General features: G+C 36.8%; 5 protein-coding genes across 11 annotated transcripts in view; 2 read left to right on the top strand and 3 right to left on the bottom strand.

Moving 5' to 3' along the window:
* Window positions 11-3,296, top strand: LOC105169320 (protein RMD5 homolog A-like). 2 transcript variants are annotated; one of them, XM_011089698.2, is made up of 2 exons: window positions 11-477; window positions 1,981-3,296. In XM_011089698.2, the coding sequence occupies exon 2, from the start codon at window positions 1,983-1,985 to the stop codon at window positions 3,138-3,140; it is 1,158 nt and encodes a 385-aa protein (XP_011088000.1). In that variant the 5' UTR covers window positions 11-477; window positions 1,981-1,982; the 3' UTR covers window positions 3,141-3,296. The 2 variants fall into 2 exon arrangements, with proteins under 2 accessions (XP_011088000.1, XP_011088001.1); XM_011089699.2 differs by having other exon boundaries at window positions 1,977-3,296.
* LOC105169319 lies at window positions 3,864-4,669 on the bottom strand. Its single transcript, XM_011089697.2, has one exon. The coding sequence runs from the start codon at window positions 4,583-4,585 to the stop codon at window positions 4,025-4,027; it is 561 nt and encodes a 186-aa protein (XP_011087999.1). The 5' UTR covers window positions 4,586-4,669; the 3' UTR covers window positions 3,864-4,024.
* LOC105169318 (protein trichome birefringence-like 12) lies at window positions 6,033-9,613 on the bottom strand. Its single transcript, XM_011089695.2, has 4 exons — window positions 8,692-9,613; window positions 7,818-7,955; window positions 7,043-7,292; window positions 6,033-6,755 (listed from the first exon to the last, which is right to left on the bottom strand). Exons 1-4 carry the CDS (start codon window positions 9,234-9,236, stop codon window positions 6,474-6,476), a joined length of 1,215 nt encoding a protein of 404 aa, XP_011087997.1. The 5' UTR covers window positions 9,237-9,613; the 3' UTR covers window positions 6,033-6,473.
* On the top strand, window positions 9,735-12,950 carry LOC105169316 (phosphoglycerate mutase-like protein 1). Of its 6 annotated transcripts, none has more exons than XM_011089690.2 (10): window positions 9,735-10,038; window positions 10,348-10,447; window positions 10,589-10,696; window positions 10,798-10,877; window positions 11,176-11,338; window positions 11,716-11,790; window positions 11,887-11,975; window positions 12,122-12,241; window positions 12,400-12,444; window positions 12,530-12,950. In XM_011089690.2, the coding sequence occupies exons 2-10, from the start codon at window positions 10,388-10,390 to the stop codon at window positions 12,654-12,656; spliced, it is 867 nt and encodes a 288-aa protein (XP_011087992.1). In that variant the 5' UTR covers window positions 9,735-10,038; window positions 10,348-10,387; the 3' UTR covers window positions 12,657-12,950. The 6 variants fall into 6 exon arrangements, with proteins under 6 accessions (XP_011087992.1, XP_020551483.1, XP_011087991.1 ...); XM_020695824.1 differs by having other exon boundaries at window positions 10,335-10,447; XM_011089689.2 differs by having other exon boundaries at window positions 9,737-10,038; window positions 10,386-10,447.
* The window catches only part of LOC105169315 (fatty acid amide hydrolase), a 7,892-nt gene continuing 4,296 nt past the window's right edge, over window positions 13,051-16,646 (bottom strand). The window contains exons 12-21 of the mRNA XM_011089688.2: window positions 16,533-16,584; window positions 16,160-16,240; window positions 15,991-16,074; window positions 15,780-15,883; window positions 15,584-15,676; window positions 15,076-15,144; window positions 14,703-14,767; window positions 14,127-14,188; window positions 13,526-13,621; window positions 13,051-13,316 (exon numbers count right to left, since the gene is read on the bottom strand). Coding sequence (XP_011087990.1) covers window positions 13,254-13,316; window positions 13,526-13,621; window positions 14,127-14,188; window positions 14,703-14,767; window positions 15,076-15,144; window positions 15,584-15,676; window positions 15,780-15,883; window positions 15,991-16,074; window positions 16,160-16,240; window positions 16,533-16,584 — 769 coding nt within the window. The 3' untranslated portion in view covers window positions 13,051-13,253. The remainder of the gene's footprint in view (window positions 13,317-13,525; window positions 13,622-14,126; window positions 14,189-14,702; window positions 14,768-15,075; window positions 15,145-15,583; window positions 15,677-15,779; window positions 15,884-15,990; window positions 16,075-16,159; window positions 16,241-16,532; window positions 16,585-16,646) is intronic.

Genomic DNA, 16,646 nt, shown 5'->3' with positions numbered 1-16,646 from the left:
AGGGCATATTTTTTATTGATTTGATTTAATTAAGTTTGATTCAAGTAGGAATTTTGCTTGATTACTGAGTCACATAACATATAGAAAATTTAATAAATTTTCATTGGATCCTAAATTGCAACTGGTAGGGACAACAAATAACGTAACGTACCACCGCCCTCTCCCCAACTATGGCCGGCAAAAGAAGCTTTCTTGCTTTCTTAGGTTTACTTCTTTATTTTTGCCTTTACAGAGGAAAAAAAGAAAAGAAGGAACTGATAAGAAAAGGGTGGAAGGGGCAATTTTGGGAATTCAGAAGAGATCCTGCGTACGTGTCGTCAGCTTCATACTGAAGAAACCGAAAACGTTTCTCTCAATCTCATTTCTGTCTCAAACTCTCTCTCTCTCTCTCTCTCACTTTTCTGTCTTCTCCTGTCTCAGTCTTGACACTCCCCTCACTATTTTCACTACCTAAATTCAATCCCTTGATTCACTTCGGTATGTTTTCTTTCTATTGTTTGATTCGTTTTCCTTTACTCTTCAATGCTTTTCGGCGTTAAGTTGCTTTCTTTCTTCTTCTTTTTTTTCCCCAGTGGTAAGTACTCCCATGATTGCAAGATGAAATGGTCTGTGTTAATTTGTGTTGTCTGGACGAATGCGAATTCCATTTTTTCTTCTAGATTTGATAGTTTTTTCGATTCTTGATTTCATAGTTTTCGGGAAGTACTTGAAGTTGTCTTTATTGGTTTTTTGGGCCTTCTTCTTTGTTTTTTTTAGCGGAGGAGTGGGGAGTGGGGAGTTAGGCATGTACTTATGTCAAAAATCTCTGCTTGTTTGCTACCTAGGGAAAAACAAGCGACTGACGTGCGGCTCTGGTTTAAGTGAATGAAATTTCAATATTGTTTGTAATGGATGGTATTATGACGTCAGGCGGTTCGTTTATTGAAGAACATAATTTCTGAAGCTAGTTTTAGGAGTGGTATCTAGATGATCCTGCTTATATGTCGTGTTATATATATGTATATACAGTTATGTATCTATGTATGCGCGTGGTGTGTGTGTGTTGTGGTTTCTTTCTCTGGTCGTTCAGGTTTGTTGATTAATAGATTAATTTGCATTTGCTTTTGATTCTTACAAATCATGGCGTGGTTAGTGATCCTAAATTGTGAGGTTGAAAAAGGTAAGTTCTTTTTACTTTTCTTTCTTCCCCTAAACAGAAATTTCATAAAGAAAATGAGGATATGGCGTCACAATTGTTCTAACTTCTTGGTGGAGTTCGTAAACTATATTGGTTTTCTCATTTTGTAGGTTTTCTGTGCATGAGAGTTTAAACTTTAAACAATGAAACCAATGCAGCAAATGAATGTTGCGCAAAACAGCAATTTAGGACATGTCACAGGAATTAGTAATTTGGGAGAGACTCATGTCTCACCTAATCAAAGTGCGAGAGGTCATTTTTTGTTCGTTTTGTACAACTCATGTTGCATTCTGTATTGCCAAAAGAATGGATTATTGAGAATCTCTGTGCATTAGGTCCTTAATGATAGACTTAGAGAGAGCAAACACTATAATTGGGGTTTGTCTTGGTTGCACAGTTTGTTCCTCTTCCTATGTTTATAAAAGGTAAGGTCACATTTATTTGGCCTTTGGTCTTGGTTGATGTGATCAATTGGATGCTAATTGGTTAACTAGATGCATGAGGTTATATTTGTAACAAATGGTTGTCTAACATTATGAGAAAAAGAATAGCTTGTGCCTGATGTTCTTGGGATTTTGTAAGTGTTAGTATCATTATGCTTTTGTTTTATGTATTGATTATGAAGGTGGATGCTTGAACTATGTTGCTTTCATCTAGAATTATCATTTTATGGTCCAAAACACCGTACTCTAGTTCAAGTAAACATGAATTATATTTCTTACCTTTTGGGACTAGATTCTTTGCCTTTTTGTCCAGCTGAACGTATATAATTATTTATGCTGCTTCTTTGTGAAACTAGTCAGGTATGGAGCTGAATGCTATACAAGATTCATTTGAGAGGGTTGTGAAGAAGCAAAAGTTATCATATTCCAAATCCCAAGAATTGATCCGCCAAGTTGGCCATGAAATTGACCAAGCATTGGCAAGAATACAGTCAGATAATGATTCTGGCATATCCATTGATCCTAAAACAGTTCTCACGGAACTCAAAGCCAAGCTCCAGATTGTTGGTTCACATAATCATTTAGAGGGACTGCAGCGAGATCTGAATACGAGTCTCAGCAAGCACCAGAAGCTCCTTGAGAAGATGCTATATCCTGATATATCGAACACGTACGGAAATGTTGATTTTGACCCCCATATTGTAAATCAAATCATCATCGGCCACGTTTACCGTGAAGGCCTATTTGATATTGCAGACTGTTTAATACAAGAAGCTAGTGAACCTGAAGCCAAATCCTTGAGGTTGCATTTTGAAGAGATTCATCAGATCCTCAAGGCTCTGAAGTCAAGGAATCTAGAGCCTGCAGTAAACTGGGTCTCCAAAAACCAGGAAAGACTAAAGGAGTCTGGCTCAAATTTAGAACTGAAACTCCACAAGCTGCATTTTGTAGACATTTTACAGAAGCGAAGCAGAGCAGATGCAGTTAAATATGCCAGAACTTACCTTGCTCCCTTGGCTTCTTATCATATGAAAGAGATACAAAAACTCATGGGTAGCCTACTCTGGGCAGGAAAGCTTGATAAATCCCCTTATGCTAATCTGGTGGATCCAATCCATTGGGAAAAATTGGCCGAGGAGCTTATGTTGACATACTGCAATTTCACAGGACAATCCTTCAGGGACCCTCTTAATGTTGCTGTTGCTGCTGGGGCAGAAGGACTGCCTACGCTGTTAAAATTGGCAAACGTAATGGCAGCAAAGAAACAGGAATGGTGGGCAATGAAACAGTTGCCTGTGCCAGTGGAGCTGGGTAAGGAGTTTCAGTTTCACTCGGTTTTTGTTTGTCCAGTTAGTCGGGAACAAGGTAGTGAAGAAAATCCACCAATGTTGTTGCCATGTGGTCATGTTCTTTGCAAGCAGTCAATTAGTAAACTATCGAAGGGAAACAGTCGTAGCTTCAAGTGTCCTTACTGCCCACAGAATGCATCAGTTGCACAATGCCAGCAACTATACTTCTGAGTTCTGATAGTTGTATAGCGCTCCTGTATTCTCTGTCCTCCTTTCCAAGGACGGCTCGGCTTTTGTTCTGTAAATAAATATCACATTCTTCTAAAATCTTATTTTGCTATTTCTTTTCACAAATAGAATGTCAATATACCTCCTGCTCTGCAAAGAGTAATTTGTCTTGTTTTCATGGTAGCTGTGTTTACTATGCTAATTCTAGCAATAGTTTGAACTATTTATTTTTGGCAAAAGCAAATTTGACACCTTTATGCATAATCATTATGGCAATCTCATCTTAGTTCATGCATGTTGATTGTCTGATCTTGAAACTCAGTCATTACATGATGTAGGAGCCCGGCTATATACAGAGGCAGCTGAAGATCATTAGATTGATTATGAAAATTGATAAATAATTGGTTATTGGGACAAGCATAGATGGTGATCATGTGCTAAACAAAAGAACTAGGAAGAGTTCGACAATGATCTTAGCCTTTCTTTGTCTGAAAGGAAAATAAAGGGAGAACATGTTCCATTGAACTTGTGAAGGTGTATCTTCTAATTAACTACTTTCTTCTTTGGACTACCTTTCATAATATTACATCCAATAGCTGAAGTAACTACCAATTATTTTGATCCAACTATCAATCTTCTATATCTTTTGAGTCAAAGAACTTCCTAAACGCTTCTTGTAAGTAACATGATGTGCAAATATCATCATTTCCTTAACACAAGGCCAAAAACATAATAACAAATCAAAGAAATATGAGCATATAATCTGAATTGGTATCATTTCAATCAGAAACAATGGTCTGACCCCATGACATGTATCAGCAATACAAAACCAGAACCTTGAAAAGAAATGAAAATTTGAGAAAGGAATAAAAAGAAGATGAAATTCTTCATCCTTCACTATTTCGAGGAAATCCCAACAATTTTCTCAGGTCTGGAAACAAATTACTAGGAGCAGAATCAGAAAACTCATTGCTTTTGCACAAGTGTTCTTCCACCAGTTCCTTAACAGAGCGTGCAGATAATGGATGAAAATGGGCACTCCACTCTGTAACAAACCCTTTTGCCAAAGCCCATCTTTCCTCTTCATTCATTCTCTTCCATTTCTTCCTCAAATCGTCTGATTTCAGTCCCATGAATTTGCAGACCTCTGTGAATAGGAGCTCTCTGCTCCTCTTCAACGCCTCATCTCTTTGAACTGCGTGGGAGTTCAATTTCTTGATTTCTATGCCCAATTCCACTGCCAGCAATTCATCAGTGAGGCCTTCTTTCTCTTTGCTGCACGATATTCTGAGGGTTCTGGGTGGGTTGGAACTGGGTTTCACGAGATGGGCCACGGCGGGATTGGAGGGAAAGGGTTGGGTTTGGAACTTTGTGGGTTGTGGGATGAGATTTGGAGGAAGGGTTTGCATTCTTGAACCCATTTTTGCAGTTGCTTTGATAGGCATCATTGATGGAGTTCGTTGTGCGGTCGTGTTGGAAATGGTATGAAGGAGTAAAAAGAGAAGGAAAACAAGGTTAGTATGTGGAGCATCAAACTTCACTTGATCTAATCCTAAATCAAAAGAGAGAGGGTAAATTTAGACCAATTACTGAGTTTTGTCATAATTATGATTATTTTTTTGTTATTTATAAAATTATAAATATTTTTATAGTAATAATTGTGTAATAAATATTTTTTGTGACAATTCATTGTAGGAATATTTATTAAGTGGTCGTTAATTTCAAAAAAATATTTGTAATTTTTTAAATATGAGGGTGTATTTGAAATTATGATAATACATCAAGAGAACATGTTGAAAACAATTAATATTGATGTATTGGGTAAAACTGAAAATTCCAGAAGGGGTAAAATACACTTTGCCTCCCGAACTATTGGTCATGAAATATTTACCCCTTAAACTAACAAATGTAATACTTATCCCCTTGGTTGGACAAAAGTATTCTTCGTGTCTTGAACAATTATATTATTTTCAATATATTTTAGTATTTTACACATTGAATCATCACTAAATTATTTTTTAATTAATTTGTTTAATAAGTGAAGTATTTAAATTAAAAGTTGATTGTATATATAGTAGATACACAATAAATATAATATAATCAACAATTCATATACTGGTCAAAAGAAAAAAAACAACAACTCATATATGCTTTTTAAAAGAAATTGACAAATATATATATGCTTAATTGAAAGTTAAACATTTTTAGAAAAAAATGTATAAATATATTTTATCATAATTTTTAAAGAAAAATATGTTTAAAAAAACGATATGTAATATTCATTTTTATGTAAAAGAATAAATAGTTAATAACCTAATTTTATTACTAAATTAATAAAACATTTTCATGAATTTTTTTTTGTGTATTTATTGTACTCATTTATTAGTTAACTTTGAGTTTGTAAAAAAAATACTCACTAATTATATAAATATTTTTTCCAATTAAAAAATTAATTAAACTTAAAAATGTAAAATTACTAAAAGAAAATTCTTTGAACGAAATATATACATATATATAATATAAGGGCAATATTATTTAAAAACTTAATTGTTAGGGGTACGTGTTATATTTATTAATTTAGAGAGTAATTATTATATGATGAATAGATATTTTCAAAATTTAGGAGTTATCCTTTTAGTTTTTTCTCAAGCTCAAGCACCCTCCACTATAGTTGAGTTCTTGATTTTCTTATTAAAAGCTTAAAATTCATTCTACATTTTAAAAGAGTATATGTTGAGCAGCAGATCATATACAAGCCTAATTTTACTTGCTTTTTCTAGCTTCTGTGGGAGTTGCTAAATGGCGTGGCCAGAGACATAAGTGTGAATCAGCGAAACCGCTTTCAAGCTAAGATGGCTAAACTTGGTCTCATTTCTCAACTCAACACTTGCAAGAAATGAAAACATTACCCAACAGAATAATCTGAGATCATTATCAAATCTTTACACCGATGCTGTATTGCTTTAGCAGTTAAAACTCTTACAATGTGGTTAAGGTCTTGATTTACAACAGTGGAACCAAAATCAGAAGTGCAAACGTGGAAACGATCTGTAAGAATTTTGCAGCTCTCGAGTTTTAAAAAATGAATATGCATCACTACTTATGTCTGCCTAGCTTTAGCACCATACAAGTCTAAACATTTGAGTGTACCACTGAATGCATCAAAAATGGAATGTCGATGGGAATGACTGAATTTTTTCCATCGGCCTCTCCTGTTCGTGTTTAGATGTCTGAAAGAAGTTCCTGTTGTCTGATTGTTGAAATGTAGAACGTAAACAACCGAGTGACATGAAGCAATGAACTTCAGTTAACTTCATGAATTTGTTTCCAAGTTGATCAACCCATCTCCAAGTTGTAGCTGATCAATTGTGTTAAGATATCAACCCATGTATCAGGAACACCTGGCAGGCACCAATGCATGCAATCTTGGCCCCAGATGGCTACTGCATCCTTTTTGCCTAACCAAGTTGCTGGATGAGCATCTGCTCTGAATTCACTTAAATGAGTCAGATCCAACGTTCGGATACTTGTTCCTTTCAGTGTCTCCTCAATGAGATGATTCAATTTTCTGGCTTCTTTGTTCACTCCATTGTTACTGGGATCAAACCACCAATCAAGCTGTGGAGTCATCAGCATTTATTAATCTTTATTATTCTATGATTATTTAATTAATGCATGTGTGTGTTCTTTTGTGGAAAGAGTTATAGAAGATTTGGATAGTTTAGAGTACATGGTCTGATTCATGCATCAATATTATTTTGCTAGCGTAATTCCGTAAAATGCAAAAGATTAGTGTTTCACATGTAAAACAGGGCAAGCAAAGAATGAATGAGAAACTAGTTGCTCCTTTCCCAGATCCATGAGCAGGAAAACGGAAGAAAATTGGGACCATATTTCCCTTGTACCTGTTCTTCTTCAAGAGGCTGATCAAACAAGCAACTTCCGTTCTGATTCCACTCGCCGCCATGAAAGTGCCTTGGTGACTGTAGCCGCCAGAACTTGAGTACCTTTTTTGGGAATACTTTCTCAATGTGAGCTACCATATTCTGAACAACAACTTTGAGCCCGTCTGACATTTCCGGAGGAGGATGTATTGGTCGCCCACCCTTGAAGAATATGAGAGGAGTCTCTTTTGGGAATTTATCATAGCCCCACCTAATGAGGACAAGTAAGCAAAAGAGAATCATTATTACAATATGTTATCAGAAATCCCGGTTATGTGCAGCATCAAAACAATAAATCCACCCACCCAACTGACCCAAAAGAACTGACAGGAAAGTCCTGAAGAAAAAGAAAGAAAAGGAAAAATTATTTATTTGGGTATTTCTGTATGCACATGTAATAGTAGGGAAATTCAAGGAGACTAAGAAGAAATTGCCTCCCGCACATTAATTCCAGTTTTGCAAAAATATATGGAAGAAAACATCCTTAAGATTAGAACAGAAGGCCAACCTAACATTAAGTTCAAATTTCATAAGAAACTAGCAATGATCATAGGATCAAGAAATTTAAGTCCTGCCTTACCAATTTCTAATACCAGGTCCATCTATACTATGCTCTTAGGATAGGCTTGAATGATGCGCACTCAATACGACAATCGTTCAATAACTTCTATGTAACTGGGAAACAAGCACATATTACACAATTACGAATGAAGAACAGGAAAGAATGGAGAATCACCAGTGACCAGTGTTGAAGACCAGGACACTGTAGAAATCAGCAATATCAGCCCAGTCATCTGCAGGAATATCAACATCTACTCGATATATTCCCTTGACTCCATTTTGGCCAGCTAGCTCAGGCTGTTTAGGCTGCCACCTTAAGTTAATCAGTAATGAGCTAGTGAGGCAACCATCCCCAACAAAAGATGAACAAACATCTCGATAATGGAGATAAAAAAAGTCTATCCAGCATTCATGAATCACAACAACAGCATCAAGTTTATCCAACTGAAGTCAGCGATAACACACTGCTCACGTAGGAGTAGAAGTTGTACTGGATTTATATGAAACAAATAGTATCTACTCTAATTTCACTGCAAAGGTTTGGCAGAAAAATGTGCTCTGTGCCAAATGTATGATAGCGGCAGCAAATGTTCCAGCTGACAATCAAATGGATTAGCATTAAATTAGGCATTAGCAAGGATTAAGGCGTAATCCTACTAACACTGGGATAAGCAAAGGATTTCCCCAGAATTTGGTAGATATTGTCAGTTAACAGTAAACAATTCTACTTATCCTAGAGATTTCAAGTAAAACCCCAGTAATTTTCTCATGAGTTGCATGAACTCCAAAACATTGAACACCATTTTCATATCCTATGCAGTCCTTCAAATCCAATTACAAAAATGTGATCCATTAAAGCAGTAGATACAAATCATTAGCAAAATCGATATATGAATTATCATCAAAAGCAAGATTGCATCATATCTTCCGTAACCAAATCATGAGAAGTTGTATTTCAAGTAGTCATGAAGCATTGGCAGATCAAGAATTACAAAACCATAAATGTGGAAATAGATTACTTTCGCTATCCTAACTAATACAATACTTACTCATATTTTGCCAGTAAAACCGCACGATGATACCCCACAGTCACGTTAAACTTGGGAAAATAAGCCCCTCTCCACGCTCCCTTTCTCTTCCACTTCTTCGCACCAGCATCAGCCACTCTTAATATACACAAGAAAGACACCAGAAAGTTCTCGTTCAAAGAGTCCCCGACAAACCCAATATTCTTATCCCTCATCAGATTCAAGAATCCATTCGGGTCGACCCGGTTCAAATCACAACTTTCCGGCACCCATTTCCAAGAATTGATCCGACCCACGTTTTCCCTTTGGTTCTTAATGCAGTTCCAAGCGTTTCTGTGGAATGGGCAGGTGGAATCGTACATGGGTTTGCGAGACGGATCAAGAATCCATCGGCCTTTGAAAAGGTTGCACGGGGGAGGGGGTAAAAGAGGGATCTTGGAAGTGGGAGATTGTGGGGAGGGGGTGGTGTAAAGAGGAAGAAGTCTGGAGTAGAAGAAGATGAGTAAGCAGGAGGGAAGGATTAGCGATGTGATGAGTTTGGGGGTTAGCTTCGATGCCATTAACATTCAGGCAATCTTGGATCCCTTCGGAGAGTATAGTGTAAGTATATATTGATTTTCTTGTTTATTTCCACACACAGAAGGGATTTGGGGGTGAGAAATAGGATCTGCAATGGAAGTTCGGTTTGAAAGTATGAAGTTCCTTCTCTCGTATGCTAATGTCCTTTTGTCGGCCTCTTCCAACCCCACAAGATCACCGAAACATTAGACATAGTACTTGAATTTCATATATTCTCCATGGATATGTTGCGATGCCGGATTCAGGTTAGGGAAAAAAAAGGGTCTCAAATATTCACTAATAACATTTATGCCTCACAATCTTGAGTGAAAAGTCTGAGAAATGTATGAGCCAATGTATATCTATTCTTTTAGGATCTTTTCTTTCTTTCTTTTTCCTTTTTCTATTTTTTCAGTATATCGTATGTAATGATCTACTGTCATCATTAAAAAAAAAAAAGAAATGTGTCTGAGAAATGAAAGGTCAAATATGGTAATAAACCAAGAAAGTAGGAGTAAGAGATGTGATGTGTGTGTGGACAGTAGCAACAGTGTCACACAATGCAACAAACAAGTACCTGTCATTTCCCCAATAATTTATGATCTCTTAACAGCGAAATCCAATCCTCACTCGCTAATCTTGGAGTCGAGCGAGCACATGACCACTACCACTACTTGCATAAATTCCACCTCCATCCAGTTATTCTCTTCTTCTTCTTCTTCTCTCATTTCTAGATTCCCAGTCCCATCCTCTTCATCCTCACGCATCCAAGGAGCTTCCCATCTCCTGAGTTGCTCCTTTCGCTATCCCGTAAGTGGTAACTGCTTAGCAATAGCTCAAGTATTATGGACAGGGAGTAATCTTTCGAAATTTTGAATTTTTATGAAATATTCTTGTTTGATTACTCTGGTTGATTGTTTGTTGTGGTGGGTTTTCAGTTGAGTACAGTATGTATGATTGCTGCATCAGTTTGCTAGATTTTCATTCTTATTGTTCTGTAATTTGACTGTGGTTGATAACTTGATTCTTGTGATGTCAGAAGTTGTTATGGTTACTGACTTGCTATGGCTAGATTCTTTTGAACATTCTTGTTATGGTTACCTTAGGTTTTCTGTGTAGATTCGAAAATTGTGTTTCTTTGTTTGGTCCAACTGCAGAGATGGACAATGTTGGTAGTCCGAGTTTGTTTCCGCTGCACCGCTGCAAAACCATTCACCTGGTTGGTATCAAATTTTGCTACTTAAAAGTTTCTGATTGCGTTCAGAGAAAATTTGAATATGCTGCATCTTTGATTTGAAGGACACTCGAGGTTGTCTTCTCTCATCGAAGGCTTTGTGGTCTTGTTAAACCATATATTTAGGTGAGGCATGCTCAAGGGATCCACAATGTAGAAGGAGATAAGAACTACAAAGCATATATGTCCCCTGAATATTTTGACGCACACCTTACTCCGTTGGGCTGGCAACAGGTCGGAAAGTAGCTGCCAGATTTATTACTTACGGTTGTCCTGCTCTTTGTTGTTCTAAAACACTTGAATTCCATAGATGTGACATTTAGCACCTGTATCAGGTTGACAACTTGCGGAAACATGTTCACTCAAGTGGGCTTATCAAGAAAATTGATGTGGTCATTACATCTCCCTTGCTAAGGTAGCATCTCTGGACATAAAGCTCCATGATATCCTAAATAGTCATCGACAAACTGGTTTCTCAGTATTGTCTATTTTTGCATTAAAAAAAGGTCTTTTGCTTCCCCCATCTGCAGTACTCATTTTCAGTTCTCAAAGCTTGCCATACATCCATCTTAGCATTCTATCTCTGGCACCAATCAAATTATCATTAGAGGTTCAAAATTCTCTTGGATATTATTGTCCATGAAAAAGAATAAAACAAAAAGTGCCGTGTAAATATCAGCTTATACTGTATTACCGTTTCCTTTGCATCATAGGACCATCCAGACAGCTGTTGGGGTATTTGGAGGTGAAGGCTATACAGATAGGATGGATGTTTTGCCACTAATGGTGGCAAATGCTGGAAACAGCAGCCGTGCTGCAATTTCAAGTCTTGATTGCCCACCTATTCTTGCAGTTGAACTTTGTCGAGAACATTTGGTATGTTAACTCAAGCAACAAGCTTTCACTATACCTCTTGTTTCTATCACAAGCATAGGCTCTTCCTCTCAATTGTCTTTGTTGATTCTCTTCTGTTGTTTGTAGCAACCTAAATTGTTTCTATTATGATCTAATATCTAGGAGGATATGGGAGTTGAAAAAATGTCAATCCTAAATGCTTGTAAAGAATTGAAATAATTGCAAAGGTTAATTTGAAATAATGAGGGGGACTTTCAGTTCTTGGTGGAGGAAGGATAATAAATGGCATGTGATGTATGACACAGTAGCTTTATGGTTTAGTAACATGATGAGGTAGAGTGGAAATCTTTATTGGATCCTTACTTCCAGAGAGCTTCCGTACACAATTATGGTTGCAGGGTGTTCATCCTTGTGACAAGAGGAGAAGCATTAGTGAATATCAATGCCTTTTTCCTGCAGTTGATTTTTCATTGGTACGTCGTGTAATTACTGCTGCGTATTTCTAGCCGTGCATGCTTCACTTGAGTCGATCAAGCATTAAGACACTGGTCCTACTGATTTTGATTCAGATTGAGAGCGATGATGATAGTTTATGGAAGGCTGATGTCAGAGAGACCAAGGAGGAAGTTGCAGCTAGGGGAATGAACTTCATGAACTGGTGACTACTTCTTTACTATGCAAAAACTGTTCAATAAGCTCTAATTTATACTCTTCTCAGTTAATTTCATCTTTCTCTTACCCATTTTCTGTTCATATGTGCCTCAAGTTGCATTTGTTATCTTCATCTTAGTTTCATATATACAGGTTATTCACACGGAAAGAGAAGGAGATAGCAATAGTTACACACAGTGGGTTCTTGTTCCATACGCTGGGTGCATTTGGCAACGACTGTCACCCTCTTGTTAAGAAGGAGATTTCTAGTCAGTAAGTCGTGATAGAACAATTGCTTTGAGCTGCAGGCTAGAACTAATCACATAGTTTTATGTCTCAGTGCAGGTTTAGGTTCATGTTGGTGTTACAAGAATGCTTTATGCTATGTGATTGCATTTGCCATAATTAACTCTTTGGCCACATTTCTGCAGTTTTGCTAACTGTGAGCTTCGTTCTATGGTGATCGTTGACAGAAGGTAAACCCCATAACTTAAAATCTGCCTCTGATTATGAATTCTGCCATAGCATTCAGGTTATTGAAATGATTTCTGCATTGGGTAGCATGGTGGGTTCTGATTCTTCATGGACCAATTATCCTGGAAAGATCCCATCTGGCATCGATCTGCCTAGTGATGGTGTTGATGAAAAGAATCAAGAGAAGGATACACCCAACTCTTTGCAGAAGTAAACAATGTCCCACTGTTCGATTAGAGGCAAACCAGTTAATGAGGATATGGCCAACCAATTGCAAAAGCCATTTCAAGATGTGTTTCTATAAGCTGTGGGCTGTAACTGTGTTGTTATCAATGGTCTGTTCTATCCATTTGGTTGATACCAATTAAAAGGGTTACGGGGCTGAGGAAGCATTGTGCCAGAATGCCTGTAACATTACATTATTTGCGTAGTTGTCATGCCTTTGATATTGTCTTCCCTGAATCTTCATTACCATGGAATACATCAGACTTGATTACCCTATATTTTCTTCGCTTTCTGTTCGTAGAATGTGTCCAGGAGATTCAGGTGACTTTGTGCTCGTCTAATTATGTGCTTTACATTCAAACTGCACATCTACCTAGATGAAGTTGGGCATATAACTTATTTGTTATTGAATTAAACTCACACACACTCGACATGCATAAATATATTTGTTCTGCACCAGTCTCGTAACATAAAAATAAAGGAACCAATTGACCGTTGGGACAGAATAGTTTAGAACCAAATATTTCTTTAGATCTCTAGTGAAAGTGGACTAGACAATCACCAACGATTGAGGCAGCCCTCTGTTTCAATTCCCTTTCAAGATGTCGTAAAACTGCAATGGTTTTTTCTTCGGTGTGGCACAAAGTTCCTGGAATATGGATAACACCTCTATTAGTATTACTGCTTCTGCTGCTGTTTGGATACTTGGAACTTTACGCAATTAAAAGTGATCTAATCTGGAAAATGTTCCCATCTTTTTCTTGGTGGAACTGTGGGTGAAGATCAGTTTTTTTAAACTTAAATAGAAGTGATAACTGAGAAAATAAGGTTCTTCACTTTGGTGAATGTTAACAATACCTCTACCGCAGCAGCCAAACGCAAAATTGTAGCTTCACACCATGGCCGGCCTATGATTTGTAGGCCAATTGGAAGTCCTTGCTTATCGTATCCAACCTGAATATTGGTAGCAAATGCAGGCAAGATGAAGTGTTAAACCAGGACAGCTGATTGCAAATTATCAAGGATAAAAAAAGCTAACTGATGCTTTTTTCTTACAAATGTATAGCTTTATGTGAAATGATTTTCTACCAAAGGTAACCATAGAGAAAAACATAGCTGGACATTTTTTTAAAAGGAAAGAAAAAAAGATCAAATTAACGTGTGATCGACAAAAACAGTTGATGGCCGTTTTTTATACAGATTAATATGATCTGTCTCTAACTAACTTGGATAACTAAATTCAGAATTTAATTTTGTGGTCGGCAAATTCCTATTTGAAATCCGAAAATTGGAATCAGGATTTCTACATAAAATGATTTGCAAGTATGAATGCACAAGATATAGGCATTAGAGATCTTATTCATCTTTTAAAGTTACATGGGATGTCACTCGGCGACAAAACACCTTTTTGAACTGTTTATCAGACGAAGAGAAAGGACAAGATACTGAGATTACTTACTGGGACTGATACTGCTGGAAACCCAAGAAGATTTGCATTTACTACGAAGCGCATTAGATTTCCTGAGAAGAGCAGATGTATTATATTTACGGAAATTTTCTATAAAAAATTATAGGTCACTCTAATAATTTCTTAACCAGATAATTTTATTCCAAAGTCATGTTGGCTGCCAGGGTAAAAGAAATCACAGGCGAGCATTAGCACTTTAAACCCATCCAGAACGGGATCCCTGCTTGAAGTCTGTTGTATTCTCCTGGCCATAATCATCTTAGAGTAGATAACTAATAATCACAACCAGTGAAATGTATTGTTCATCTAATAAGAACCTATCTGAAGGCAGTGACGGTAGACACAGGACTAACAAAAAAAAGACTCTCATAGTTGAATTAGCCCCCACAGGCCTTCAGCCAAAAAACCTACGCCCATCCTTTAAGGACAGACGGACGAGTTTACAAGTATGGTAATAATAGTGCAGCATTCCATTTCACTGCATTGTGGAAATGAAAGGCCCATTTGTTGTTGGATCAGAAAATAAATTTTTCTGTTGAAGCATATATACGAGGAAAAGCAACTAACCTGAAACTTGCAAATTCGTCTCCCCTGAACTAAGTGAAGCTGGAGGAATTAGAGGTGCTGTCATCCTGAAGAAAGAACTCAGATTCAACTATTTAAATAAATAAAATTGTTTGACTTATTAGAAACTGAAAATGCAAATACCTTCATCTTTATATTAGAGCATCAAACAGCTCTATTTTACTTAATAGACACATTCAACAGGCATTATACAATTGTCTGAAACTTGGAAGGTCAAGTTCGACCACAGCACTATATGGTAGTCCTCTAAAAGCAAACAAGGTATGCATGGCCATATATCCATGTAAGTGCAGCACACAGACATGAGAATATCATCAACAACAAAGCCATAGCCCAGCAAATTTGTTCATCGTACCCAGTAGTTGGAGTGATAATGACATCCACCTTTTTGAAAATCTCCATATGGTAGTACATGAGTCTTCTCCTACAATAGAACAGGTGACAGTGAAAAAGTTGATACAAAATATACTCAATTTGTAGCAGGCTTATATGGCATAATGTGGATTTACTCTTGTATTGAACAGAAAAATTAATGACACATTTGGTTATACCTTAATGAAAGTTGTACTAGCACATTAGATATCTGACACAACAAGTGCAATGCTATAGAACACATAACTAACCAATATTAGATGTAATAAGAAGCCAAATATTGATTAGGTTAAGGTGTACTAGCACATTAGAATATTGATCTAACTTATAACTTGAAAAACTAACAAAAAGTCAACTTGAGCAACTTGGTGGTTATATACAGGTCAACAGGCTTTTACAGTAAATCATTCACCAGACAGACTTCCAATTACTCCCAGTTAAAGGAGATAATCTTAATGGACATGACACATAGTTCACAAATTTTGACTTACCTTAGGCATTGAGCGGCTACATAATCTGATGCTGAAAATGACCGAAAAAGTGCTAGATTTGTCCGTGTGTCATGTGTAAACTCCACCCGTTTCCTAGATAAAAGTAGAGTATTATTCAGATAATCAGCATATGAATTTTAACATTACCATGCACAAACTCAAGTTCAGTCCATATACAGAATGGCATTGAACAGACCCATCTTCAAAATCAGGATTCAATCCACATGCTGATTCGGAGCCAATTGAAACAATGTGAGCAGTGCGCATCTCGTGAAGCTCTGGTATAATAATCTCCACTATCTTTCATATCAAGAGAAAGGAACTCAGAGTACGGAAATTTAAATTTAGACAAATAAAATACTTCTAGAATATGATGCAATTCTCATAATGATCAAAGACAAACATACCTTGCATCCATGTGTTTCTAATAAATGATTGAGAACATCCTCACACTTATCAGAAATGTCAGTAGAAAATACATCATTAAACCACTGCAGGCAGCACATTATACTGATTAATGGATATTCAAGAGCCAAGAGATTCAATAATCTTTAAATAGAAGAGGCAAGTGGACACCTCTGTATACTTCCCCAATCTTAGTGATCCAAGAGCATCTGAATTCTCACGTGAAGTTAAATTTGGCAAACAAGGGAGAGACTGCAGGGGGGGGGGAGGAAAAAAAAAGAGGAGGTCAATTTACTATCTTATTTTAAGGATCTGCAGTTTCTGGCAAATGACGTCATACCAAATCATCTGGACATTACAGCTCAGTCATGATATACGTTTAAAGAAATTTCAAGTTGAACAAACTCAAGAACCAATATTAGAGATTTTGTGCCAAACACTAGAAGATACTACACTATTAGAGCTATAAAATGAGAAGTGGATCTTGAGACTCAGGGAAGGAAAAGAAAAGAAAAGAAAGAAGTACTATGTTTCAGGTAATTACAGGCTTCAAGGCGATTTTGTCAGCAGTTGAACATCCTAAAATTGCTGCATACCTGAAAAATGATCACGAGATAAATTGGTGTCTCTTACCATATGCAAACATGAAATCCCAAGT

The sequence above is a fragment of the Sesamum indicum genome, linkage group LG8 (genome assembly GCF_000512975.1).
Source record: "Sesamum indicum cultivar Zhongzhi No. 13 linkage group LG8, S_indicum_v1.0, whole genome shotgun sequence".
NCBI lineage: Eukaryota > Viridiplantae > Streptophyta > Magnoliopsida > Lamiales > Pedaliaceae > Sesamum > Sesamum indicum.
This window is presented reverse-complemented; position numbering and strand designations above follow the sequence as displayed.

Excerpts from the sequence above, each read along its gene's own strand:
- LOC105169320 (XM_011089698.2), top strand. The coding sequence starts at position 1,983 with ATGGAGCTGAATGCTATACAAGATTCATTTGAGAGGGTTGTGAAGAAG.
- LOC105169319 (XM_011089697.2), bottom strand. The coding sequence starts at position 4,585 with ATGATGCCTATCAAAGCAACTGCAAAAATGGGTTCAAGAATGCAAACC.
- LOC105169318 (XM_011089695.2), bottom strand. The coding sequence starts at position 9,236 with ATGTTAATGGCATCGAAGCTAACCCCCAAACTCATCACATCGCTAATC. Across the intron at positions 7,293-7,817 it reads GTCTTCAACACTGGTCACTG|GTGGGGCTATGATAAATTCC; the intron begins GTGATTCTCCAT and ends TGTCCTCATTAG. Across the intron at positions 6,756-7,042 it reads AGCCTCTTGAAGAAGAACAG|CTTGATTGGTGGTTTGATCC; the intron begins GTACAAGGGAAA and ends ATGACTCCACAG.
- LOC105169316 (XM_020695823.1), top strand. The coding sequence starts at position 10,322 with ATGGTTACCTTAGGTTTTCTGTGTAGATTCGAAAATTGTGTTTCTTTG. Across the intron at positions 11,339-11,715 it reads AACTTTGTCGAGAACATTTG|GGTGTTCATCCTTGTGACAA; the intron begins GTATGTTAACTC and ends TTATGGTTGCAG. Across the intron at positions 12,445-12,529 it reads ATGGTGATCGTTGACAGAAG|CATGGTGGGTTCTGATTCTT; the intron begins GTAAACCCCATA and ends TGCATTGGGTAG.